The sequence below is a fragment of the Corapipo altera genome, unplaced genomic scaffold, assembly GCF_003945725.1.
Source record: "Corapipo altera isolate COAL_440 unplaced genomic scaffold, ASM394572v1 45, whole genome shotgun sequence".
In the NCBI taxonomy this organism is placed as follows: Eukaryota; Metazoa; Chordata; class Aves; order Passeriformes; family Pipridae; genus Corapipo; species Corapipo altera.
In genome coordinates this window covers 21,223,319-21,236,008 of record NW_020884877.1, presented here as the reverse complement: position 1 = coordinate 21,236,008, position 12,690 = coordinate 21,223,319, and the positions used below count along the sequence as shown (strand labels likewise).

At 38.3% G+C, this 12,690-nt stretch overlaps 1 protein-coding gene across 1 annotated transcript in view; it reads left to right on the top strand.

The window, feature by feature from the left end:
• The window catches only part of CNTNAP5 (contactin associated protein like 5), a 288,117-nt gene that overhangs the window by 171,632 nt on the left and 103,795 nt on the right, over positions 1-12,690 (top strand). The window contains exon 11 of the mRNA XM_027636681.1: positions 5,935-6,041. Within this exon, the coding sequence (XP_027492482.1) occupies positions 5,935-6,041 (107 nt within the window). The remainder of the gene's footprint in view (positions 1-5,934; positions 6,042-12,690) is intronic.

Below are 12,690 nucleotides of genomic sequence, written 5' to 3'. Positions count from 1 at the left end.
CTGCAATGATTTCTTCTTGTGGAAAGTTGCTGACGTTTGAGATAATTAGCATTGTCTCTAAGAGTGTAGGGAATTCCCACTTGCATGGGAGAGAGATTTGTACTGAGTGAGACCCTTGTGGAGAAAGAAGGCAGTTTGAAGGTGGGTAAAGGGCTACTTTAGTGGCTTTTGGAATCCAACCTGAGTGTGGAATTGAGATGTGGGGGGTACCTGAATAGAGTTCACCTCTATTGCTATTCCTTTGGAGTCAAAATTCATAGAATGTGCAATGCCTTGGGAAATTAAAGGCCAAATATGGGGATATATGTAGGAGATAATATCCTATCCTTGTTTGTTTGTTTGATTCTTGCAGATGGCTTTTCTGCATTTGCTTTGTAAAATTATGAATTCTAAATGGAACAGCTGTCTGTACAGGATGGTTTATTTGTTTCCCTTTTTTCATTTTCAAATTTATTTATATAAAATCCTTTCAGCTGATGCCAAGCCAAACTGTCAGCACATTTACCTCTATTAAAAATGTAGGTGTTCTAACAACAAAGCAATCAAACCTAAAAAAAAGTGCCTTTTATCTAAGGAATATATAACAGGCTCTTTTCCCTTCACTCGTGCCAGTCCCAGCACAACCTCCTCCCACAGTTCTGTCCCAGTCACATGCCTGAGGGCTGTTGTCATGAATGTTCAGATCTTCTAAATATTGGTCTCTCAGTGGTATGCCAGTTCAGATTCTGAAAACCAAGGTGGCTAGCAATGGAAATACTAATATATTTGAGAAGTCCAGTCATCAAGTTTTGCAAATCTCAAAAAGAAGAAAAACCTACCTTTGTGACAAGTTATTAAGATGACAGAAATACCTTTTTTTTTTCTTTCAGGCTTTTTTTCTTCCATTCAGTGGGATAGAGTATATGGTTTCCAGCATGGAAAGAAGAATTGTCTTTGTTCACATTATTCTTGTTCTCTTTGTGTTCTGTGAGATCTCATAACATAATAAGTTTAGGAAAGAAAATGTAGATGACTTAAAAATAAAAGATTAAGTATGCCAAAAGACTTTTTAATATGTTGTTGATTGGCTTTTTAAAGTTGTAAGAGGAAAGAGAAGTTTGAAGGTGGGGTGATGAGGAGGGAATGTCTGCTGAGGAAAATCAAGGGTCTGAAGAGTGTTAATTCTTTTAGAGCCTGCTGTAATATTGCTTTTACACACTTTTTCTCCCATCCTCCCTCTGGTTCTGGTAGTTCTCTTTTCTCCCTTTAGTTAAGGAGATTTAGCCCACTATTTTACCATAAAAAGTCATCTGGGGGGAAATAAGAATGGGATGTTCTTCTGCAATGCTTTTTCTGATGCTCTCTAATCTTCATTAGTTTTCTCCTTGGTAAACCTCTGAAGCTGTTATATGTTGTCTATGTAGTACCATTGGTAGATTTTTCTTCGAAATGTTTGTCTGGTCTCCCCTTGAACCCAAAAATAACCTTTGGCAAGGAATTTACCAAATTTGTGGCTCAGCGCAACAGGGACAAAACCCATGTTATTGCAATTGGCCTCAATTTATGGAATTTAGGGGAAAGACATCATTTTACCAAAGGAAAATACAGTCTGTTACAGCAACACCAGGAGTTTCATCATATATGCATGCCTACTATATGAAATCATCTCTCTTCATGTTATATTTTGTTAATGATACATTAAATAGCTGCTGGCCTTAAATAGGGAAACATGCTGAAATAAAAATTAATTTGAGATAGTATTCAGGAAAATGCTTTCTTGACAGAAAAGCTTCTAAAATTTCATGTATTTTCTTGCTACAACATTGTTGAGTTTTAGGGATTTAGTGCTTGTCTCAAAATTATATATATTGACAGTCTTAATATTGAGGGGGTATGCACCTGTTTTTGTTCTCTCTGTGATGATTCCCTTTCTTTCCTGTTTATTTAGGAAGGACAGAGAGTAGTGCTGGCAGGATGTGTAGTGCAGACTATAACAAAATCTCAGAGGTGCTTATTGACTATACTGGGTGCCACGGTCCGCAGAGGGGACGGGAAACGAGAGAGGTTGCAAGTAGAATCCTTTATTCACGTGCACGCTGTCTTTTGTCAGGTCGGGAGGGGAAAGGGCCAGAACATAGGGCGGAGCATGAGGCAGACAAGCAGGGGGACAAACCAGGATACGGACACGGCCAAAAGGGGGAGGAGCGGGGGAAGGAGGGAGCAGGCAGAAGGCAGCAGGCAGCAGGCAAACTCATGGCAAGCCTGGGCATGTCCAGGCTGTGCACTGTGTAGTGTGAATACAATGAAACCACATAATAACAGTAGAGTCCATATAATAACTGTAAGGTCCATATAATGAAGTCCTGCTGATTGCTGTATGCTTTTCTTCACGCCTGGAACTGTTCCCATCCTGAATCTTGCTCCTTCACAACTGGGTTTATTCTAGTCAAATGTAACATCAAATGTGTAGAACTCCTTCAGCCTTCCTACTCAAGTAATTTTGTCATTGTTATTTCTTCATCATTCCTATCAGAGGGACAAATTTCCCCCCCCCCCCCCCCTCCCCAATGTCTATGCAGTTTGTCCTGTGATTTCAAAGGAAACACACATACAGTTTTGGAGGTGAATGTTTCATTTTAAGGACAGTGAAAGCTTTTGTGCAGGCTCTGCATATTGCTCACTTAGATGGCTGAGGGATGTGTTTTCCAGCTTGGCTTAAGGAGGGAATTTTTTTTTTTTTTAATAAGAATTTTTCATCACAATGTATTCTATGAACTAATCTGGAAGATCAAGTCTCTAGGCTGTCACAAATGTCTTAGGTAAATCCTTAAATTTCCAAGTATCTCATTTATGATACAAAAATTGAGTTGATCTGTTTGTTCTTTTCAATTGCAAATAGGTCAGGGGCTCTCTCCTGCAAATTTTTGTCTGTGAAACATTCTGTGATACCACTGCATTTTTTATTTTTATTTTTTTTTGCTAAAATTGTTTGTTTCCACTAGAATGAAAATATTAATTTAAATTTTAAATTACATATATTTAAATTCTTCAACATGAGGATCTGGGACAGTTCGCAAATGGAACAACCTGTGACTTAGGCATGCCTTGATTAATTTTAATCATAACTATTTCTTAAATATGAGTTCTCTGACAATTAGGATAAATTTTGCTTCTAATGAAGACACAACTGCTCAGCTAGAATGGGATTATGGTAATTATTAGAGTTGCAAAGAAATTTTTTTCATAAGCTCTTAGAAGGGTTGGTTATCTGACCGAAAACAAGATCAGTGCAGTTGGTGCTAATTAAGGCAAATAGACTAAGGAATAAAAAAAGTTTAATTCTGAATTTATGAATATCATTAAAAGCTTACATGGTTGTTTGACTTGAATTTTGTGCATTGTTGGGGGAAGAAAAAGTGTCTGCATTTGCAAGACAAGTAGAAATAAGAAGTGACCTTCAACTTTGTAAACTCTTTAAAGGAAACTGTTTTAGCGAAATAAATGTGGCTAAGCCTTTACATACAGGCCTTTGGAAACTGCAAATTACTAGTAATTAGCTCTACTGCATTGGATTAATTAATAAAAGGTAGCTTAAAATAGGCAGAAAGCGTATTTGTCCATTACACTGATGATGTAAATTGTGATAATAACACAGCACTATTCTTTTTACCTCTTCAAAGAGCTCTGTTAACATCAGATGTTTCATGTCACCAGCATCCCTGAGATGTGAATAGAACTACTGCTGTTGTACAGGTGATATAAATGAATGTTAATCACTAAATAGCAAGTAGAAGTAAAGGCAGTGCGCTGAGGCAAGGGCAGGGACTAAACAAAGCACAAATACGAGTAAATCTTCTCTCACTGGCAAAATTCATATGTATCACCACAACGGTGGTGTACCACTGTGCTTTGCCTCTGGAATGAAGCTGCTGGGGAGCTACTGGTTTCAGGGAGCTGTCACAGTCCTACAGAACATAGCAGGGTGCAGGTCCTCTTTGTACCATCCTGTAATGCCTCTTGTGCTTTCTTCAGCATCGACTCAAAGCTTCTAAATCTCACTTCGCTATTACTAGGAGTAGACGTGATGGCAGAGAGGCTGGCTGGGCTGTCACTGCACCGGCAGCCTGTTTGGCTGTTAGATGATTGCTCAGCATACCATTAAAAGACAGAATCTTATCCCTTCTCAGAATAGCTGACTTGTAAGAGTGGGGGAAACCCAGTGGTTTTGGCCGTCCCCTTTGTTTCTTGTTTTAGAAAGAACAGGTTCTCCTACAGCACTGGAAAAAGCTCCCTGGTGAGCTGGAAAACCAGCCATGTAATTGCCATACTCTTTCCTCGTTTTGTATTTGAGCCCAATGATTAATAGAAGCCAGGACAATGATTTTTACAAGAGTTATAAATTTTATAATTGTTTCAAAAAATGTTACAGATAGTTATAAATAGTATACTTTCTTATTGAATTTCTTATTTCTCCAGTATTATAATAAATAATGGCAATAATTGAGTAAACATTAATAAAAATAATTAAACTTTCATCTTAATATTTTTCTATGATCTTTATAATTTTATGTAGGATGGTATAAATAGTGATCAAGTGAAGCTGGGTTCTAAAATGAATCCCAGACTCACACTGAGATGAATATAGGTATGTTTGTGTGAACTATCCTGGAGCATATTGAGAATGAAAGGTTAGTCTGATAGGCCTCTGGGCACAGAAACAGGTTTCTTTGGGTTGTTAATGCTTGACAGCTCTAAACAACCTTTTGGTCAGGTAGGTTGATGAAAACTTGGCTGGTGAGGCTCAGAAGGCTGGTGAAGATAGATGACTGTTAGGGACATACAGGTTTTCTGCTTGCATGCATGAAATGGGTTTTAATTGTAAGTAATCTAGATGAAACAGACTGAAAGCCACAGTTAAAGGCAAAATGCATACTTATATGCAAAAAAAATTCTAAGGATGAGATGAACTGCAATACAATGTCTTCAGCTGGCAAAAATCTAGGTAGCATCAGTGACTTCAGCACTAACACCCCAGAAAGCTCTGGGTATAAAAAGTTTTGAATCTCAAATTACAGCAAAGCAAACCCTAATGGAATTCTGTAGTGTAAGAGACAAGTTGGTTGCCTGTTTCCTCTCCACCCACCCATCGCAACTGAATCAGCAGTATAAACAAGTTACTTATTTTTCAAAAGTCAGACATACTGTGTAAAAGAGATTAATATACAATAAGAAGGAAAAAAATATGAAAGAAACAGCAAACAAGAGAACAATCTGTTTCCATTTAGGTTGGTGTAACTCCATTGCACTGCGTGCATTTATACCAGAGCAGTTCAGATCAGCATTCACTTCTTGTCCTGGAGATTGAATTTATCTCCCACAGCTTTTGTTTCTGTTCACTTCCTGAGCTGCATGCTGTTGTGCCTCTTTCTTCTTTTATTAATTTGTTTAACAATAATACTTCAGAGGCACAGCAACTAAAATGAGGAAAAGAGGAGAGAGTACAGAACTCATAATTGAAGCGTATTTTTCCTCTCACTTCAGAGATTTGCATGCTGCTTGTGTTACCACAAATGTAACTCAGCCTAATTTTGATAACAGTGGTTCCTGTTTAATCGGAGAACAGGGGATTCTCCTTTGAAACAAGAGAATTTCAATAACATTTTTGCCTGTTACTTTTCTTGTTCTGTGCTCAGAAAGTTTGTGACACTTTAATTGCTAACAGGTGGAATATTTTTATTGAGAGTGATCTTAACCTACCTGCTGGATAGTTTAAATGTTGTTTTCTTTGATGCTTGCACTGGAGGTGAATTACAGATCAGAGGAATAAGAATTATACAGTGAATCAGCCCTAGGAAACTCTTGCCTGAATGAGGAGTTTAATTATTTTTTTACAGCACATTGTTTTTACAGAAATCTTTATAATTAATTATATTTTTTAAAACTCTCTCAAATTAGGTGTTTACCCAACTACTGTGAACATGGAGGTAAATGCTCTCAGTCCTGGACCACCTTTTACTGCGATTGTAATAATACGGGCTACATGGGAGCGACCTGTCACAACTGTAAGTAAACCCACACCTACAGTGTTTTCTACTACAGCTTGTATGTCAAGGTGCACATCAACCAGGAATGAGCTTTGTGAGAGGTCACGTAACATGTCCTGACTTGGTTTGAATGGTCAAGAGTACACAGGACATCATCATCATGGCTAGGCTTCGGGAAGAAGATTAAGGAAAGTACACAGGAATACATCTGCAAATATGCATGGTTTTGACAAATATTTTGGAGAAAACAAAACCAGATTATGTTAACTAATTTTTCTGTGGCTTTTTTCCTCACACTGTACATTGATTTGGAGAATCATAAAGTCATGCATATTACATCCACATCATAGACACGTTGGTCATTCAACATTTACTTGAATTTAGCTGGGCTGAGTTGGCTGATTTTAGTCTTTATGTCAATTTTGCCTCCCTGATCTTCTTTGGTTTTAAATTATATGGAAGTTCGTGTTGCAAGAACCCAATTTTCAACTGTTTATGATTTTTTTTTGGCTGCTGCTATTAATAGTATCTGAAACTGACAGTACATGAAACAGTCAGCTCCTGAAATCCACAGCAAAAGGAATATTAAGGTGTTTTAAAGGTTAAAAAAACCCTATCAAACAGTAGAGGCACAACATACTGTGAATTCTTAAAAATAGAGAGGAGAGAAAAGAAAAGCCAAAATAAAGCCTCTTTATACAGCTGACTGAAAGGCAAAACAGAAAATGAGGGCAAACTTCCAGTTCTAACATGGGAAATAAAGAGAAAAAAACGGTGAGTAAGAATAACAATTCCAGGAATACAACTATAACCACTCCGGGTGTTTGATGAACACTTGGACCGCAGATAGGATGAGATTGGTTATATGCATTTTTTTCCCCCTGTTAAGCTAAAAGGCAGAAGAGAAGGAAAGGTACTTAGTGGTTTAAAGCTGAGAATATTGGCAACTGTATTGTAATTTTGGAGACGGTAAATGGTTTGCTAGTTAATGGCGAAGTAATTTGTGGGATCTGCAGCTGACAGGAGAGGCTGTTCAGAGGTCTGTTCGTGGATCTGTCAACCTGAACTCTACATTGTAAACAGAAAGGAAACCAGGGGCTTGGTGTGGAAATCATGCCTGATGAAGGATGGGAAGAAAACCACTGAGTTTATAGTTCTAAACAGAGAGCTTACTTCTTGTCCATTGCTTTTTTTGTTCCAAAAGGCAGCACTCTAGTTCAAACCTTTGAACCAAGTCAGTTGGTGAGAAGGGAAAGGCTCCTTGGGGAAGGAAGAGAGCTGCCACTATTGACCATCACAGGTGATTAGGGACACTTAACTCTAGGCTACATCTGTGCTGTCATATGAGCTCGGTGCCTGAGGCTCACTATGTCTGTGCCAACTCAGTGTGGCTTCTGTCTGAAGGAGACCATCTCATTACCTCATAGAACTGGTTCATGACCAGTTTTCCACATACATATTTCTGTGGAGCTAGTGAAGCCTCCTACTGCTGTCAGCTCATGTTTGCACTCTCAAAGGCACATAGGTAGCTGCAGATATTTAAGGTTCACTGCTGTAGAAACTACTCTGAAAAGTTTCTCAGGAAGGTCTTGTGTTCAGACTTTTCAGTAGATCAAGATATGCACAGATGTGATGTACAGCTATTCACCTGCTCAGCTTATTTACAACTATCTTATCAACAGCTAATTTGATTCCAGATAGATTGTGGAGCCAGCTGCCCTGTAAGCCAAGCAAGGCTGATAAACAGCAGCATTAGTCTAGAGAAATGCATTCATGTGCTTGAAATGCAATGAAACAAATTCAAAGCTGGTGGGCAAATGCAGACTGTTGATAAGAAATTTGCAGAACAAGAGACATTATCTCTTTCAGGTGATAGTGGTTGACATACAGGAGTAGCTTTTGGTAGGTGAATTAAAGCCAGGGATTTGATCACAGCATAACTCATATCCTCGACGTATAGCAAAGTCTCCAATCATGTAATTCAGTGTAGTTCTATCAAAGTAAAAGATCTAATTTCGTAAGGTTTGAAACATAATCTCAAGAGATTTTCATTTTTACTTGAACACTGAGGCTGACGGCTTGAAACTGAACTTATACCACTTTTGAGAGGCTATTTCTTTCATTAAACTGCCCTTCAGACCCAAGTCCATGCAGCAATAAGGGAAAGATTTACCTGGCAATCTGCTGCAAGTGAAACAGGGTGAATTGTTTCATTGTTGTCTGAATTTCTTTTTTTTTGTGTGAGTTGCACGACCATGAGTTTTGCCTCCTTTTGGTGTGGTAACAGGTGGCTGAAAACTGTAAAAAGACCCATTCTTTGCCATGCTTCCAGGAAGAACTGTATGACATGCATCTGCAACCTAGAATTAATTGGTTTATGTTTTACTACCTCAGACTGGGAGACCTTTCCATTTTTAAGAACTGAGATCTGAAGAGACAGTATCCCTAACTTACTGTCATCATATGTGAAGTGTTGAAATGCATTTTATGGTTGATATGTAAGCAATCTTACTTTTTTCTTCCAAATATTCCTGGACCACCCTGGATCCTACTGTGAGGAACAGTTAACAATACATACTATTCCTTTTCTAAAGAGTTTGCAGTTAAGTTTCTGAGGGGAAGAAACATGCTGGCATAGGTGACAGAGTGCCAGAAAGGCTTCATCAGCATCATAGGTAGCAGTTTCAGTCTACTAGGTACATAATTATTTCTAGGCTTTCTTGTAGCCAAATAGTCATAAGGCAGAGATTAAAAAGAGGAAGAAATTGAATGCTTGCAGACATGGAGTGACATGGGAGAAAGCAATAAAAAAATGTGCATGTTTGAAAAATATAAGGCTATGACCAGAAGAGTTTGACATTTTTGAGAAGGCAAATGTCAGAGTCACGACAGGTAGATAAGTCTGAAATGTGCCATGAAAAGAAAAGATGAACAGTTTGCATTTGATGCAACAGAGGGGAATTAGACAGTGTCAGAACAGAACAGTAAGTTGATAGAAGACACAACTGGGACAATGTTTGCAAGACCATGTCAGATATGCGGGACAAGATTGTGTCTGTCATGACTGAAGATGGGTAGTTGAAATTCAAGATGTGTGGATGAAGCAAAAGTGTGCATCTGAAGATACATGTAAAGAAATAGCTGGCTCTAGGTGTGGCCTTAACATAATCTTACCAGAGGCAGCTAGTTTTCTGCAAACCTCAGGTATCCTCTTCACTCACAATCCCTTATGATACTGGAAGCTCCTAAATTGTCACAGAGCTGCCTGATCCACATACAAGTCTACCACTTAAATGGGTGTGGTCCTGTCCCATTAAATAGCTATTGTGTGGCAGACAAATTTCACCCTGAAGTCTCATCTGGTCCTGCTTCTGTTCTTCTCCTCTTCTCTGAAATAGTGCTAAACCCCATGTTTTCTGGGTTTCACTAGCATATAAGAGTTTAATATTTTCTAAACAGGTAGTTTCTTTCCTGCAAAGCTTATTGCCTGATGCATAAGCACATTTCTTTGCTTAGTAATGGTTAATCATTCTTCACTAACTGCCACGTGGAATATTCTCAGTACCTTCCAAGTCTTTTGTTGTTGTTGTTGTTGTTGTTTGGTTTGGGTTTTGTTTCTTACTTTTTGATTGGGGTTTTTTCCATTGTGGATTTACTTCTCATCCTTACATCTTCCAGTGCAAACATCTTCTTCCTGGCTAGTCACAGCACTGATGGGCACTTGTGTTTCTGTCTCTGTATTCTCTGTAGCTGTGAAACCCCAAAGATCGTGCCAGTGCCATGCTGTCACAAATGCATGTGGACATGCAATTTGATGTCCTTGTGCTGACTGTCTCTAGATACCCATTTCACTGCCCACAGCTTGGGGAAACTGAGAGTCATGGAATAACCCTATAAGATATAAAGCCAACTGTAGGTGATTTACATTTGATTGTATATGAGTTTTGTTATGCCTTAGTTTCTCCACCTCTGTTGGGAATAAGATCCAATTTGTGGGTATATTAAAAGGTGTGTGATCTATATCGTCTACTGAAATGGTTCGAGTTCTTTCCTTAGAAAATACTCTTTGCTTGTTGCTACTTGAGCTTATCTGGACCTGAGACAGTGCTTTGAGGATACAATCACATTTCAATCTGTAAAATGCAGGGTTTGCTTTTTGCTTTATCTTTTAAATGTGTTTCACACAGCATGCATTTAAATAGGTTGGAAGATTAGCTCAGCTGAAGCCTTTTTAGGGATAGATGATTTCCCCATTTCTACAGTGTGTGGGTAGCCTGCTGATCTGTCAGGTATTGGAGTAGTCTGATATAATCCAGATAGATAGGAGAGGATCCCTTATGTAATCACATGTGTGAACCATAGCAAAATAGATAATTGTTTTCTGTTTTCCTCTTTTAGATAGAAACACTGATGTTAGTACACAGCTTGAGAAAAAAAGCCTGGGTGGGATTCAGCTCATCTATCTTTTGCTGTCTGATACTGTGACATCCAATCTAAGATAGTGGTCTGCTCTCTCTTTGTATGTAAAAAGTGTGAACTATTTCCAGAACTTAATAGCCTCACTGTGAGATAGGGTGGCCATGGTAAATTTATGGACCACCCCTGAAATGTTTCAGTGTCTGCCATCTACAGAGGGAGACTGTCTTAGCTTAGACAGACAGTAGGCAACCAAAGGTAGGTCAGAATTATAGGTGTATATAGAGAAACTGAGGATTGAATTACAGGTTTTAATTGATTTATATATATATATATATAAAAATTAATATGTGTATTAATTGAAAGGGAATAGTTGAAAAGCTGCACAGTCATCTCTTTCAGACTACTAATTCTTGTAATTATCATGTGATAGTGAGAGCAGTAGACCGGTATAAAATGGCCCTGAGATACAGAATACTGCAATAATATTATTGCATGATAATGATTAATAATCTCCTTTTTCTGTGAGTTATGTTAGTCCCTTAGAAAGCCTCATCTTCCCCTTCTGTTTTTTTTATTATTTTTATTTCAGGTGGTTTTTAGTCTTGGGTGGATTTTTGAATTCCAAAGGCTGCTGAACATTGATATAAAAATTATGGGAAATATAAAATAATGGTTTTATTCTTCATGTTCTGGGGATGTCAACGTGTCTCAAAGCTTTGCAAGGTGATAATTAACAGAATGTAGTTTAATTCTGGATATTTGCTTTGGTGTGTGATCTATCTTACACATACAGGCATGTATCTTATTGGCCTAGGTAATTGCTGGAGGAAGGATTCATCTAATAATGGAAATGTCACAAAGTCATTGATATGGCATAAACTTAACATAACTTCAGGCTTTGAAAATGTATTTTTAATATTAATAAGCTTACTGCATATATCATTTTTTATCTGAAAAGCTTAATATAGCTTCAGCCAGATTGTTAGCAGTACTAGAGCTGCATCTTAAAATGCCAGCTGTGGCAATGGTAATTCTCTTGTGTTCCATGGTAGGGAGATATGTACACAGTTTGCTGGCTGGGCAAATCAGGTTCAGAGAGTTTTGATTTGACAGATATCTAACAGTGAGTTTGGTCATGTAATTTGGATGTCTTGAGTAGCCAATTTTCCTGCCTGAGATTCTTGGAACAGCTTTTTTCCATGTGTGTTTTAACAATTGGTGTCCTTTGACTAAAGAAAACGCATTTAGTATTCATATCAAATCTTCAGTACTTGCTGTTCCTGCATATTTTTGTTCGCACCATGCTTTTGGAGTATGAATTTTCATTGTTTATTTTGTGATAAGTTACTGCGTTATTAATGCTTTCCCTTCAGTACGTGTATCTGTAAATTGTACATCTGCATTTCTCAGTGGTGTTCATTTAAAAAAAGTTTTTCCCTTTGCCTGACATTTCCTTATAAATAACACAGAGAATATTTCGCTTTGGGGCTTTACTGCAGAACAGAGTATGCGAGTGACTAACTCAGTTCTTTTTGAAGCCTGCCTTCTTCAGGTGTGACCATGACCACAGGGATGCCAGTACTTTGGGGAGCAAGACTAAAATACCACGGTTTGCACAGCATCCTCCAAGTCTTTGCTCATTTCCCTCCAACACTGCTCTTAGAATGGAGTAGGTGTACCTGACTGCTTTCTTGCAGCAGCAGGACTTGCAGGTCATTCTGCACTAGGGCCAGGAAGGGGCTGCTGGGTTACGTGACTGACACAGCTGCCTCCAAACCTCAGCAGGGGAGTGACATGGGATGATGGCTTGACATGACCTTTCCCAGCTTGATCAGGGGAAGCCTTAGTTTGGATGGTAGGAAATTGTCTAATCCCAAGGTGCAAAGGGAGTATCTCTCCTGAACATCCATTTAGGTGACACTGGTAAAAGTAATTATATATTTTAAAAAGAAAAAATAATCTATCTGTCATCCAGGCACACCATAGCAGAGACTGCATTAGTCTGTCAAGAGCAGAGCTGTCAAAATCCAGTTTTCGAAAGTACAGATTTCATTTTCTGGCATTTAACAAGACAATTGTATTATAAGGGTGAGAATGATGATCATTCCCAGAGTTCATTGCCTGTATTAATCCCTCTGCTGTTGGAATGAGAAGAAATCTCCGATTGCATATTACTTTATTTGCTATTTAGAAAAATCCTTGGTTGAATGCTCATTAGTCTGAGTCTGTAAGAGCAAATCTGTCAGGC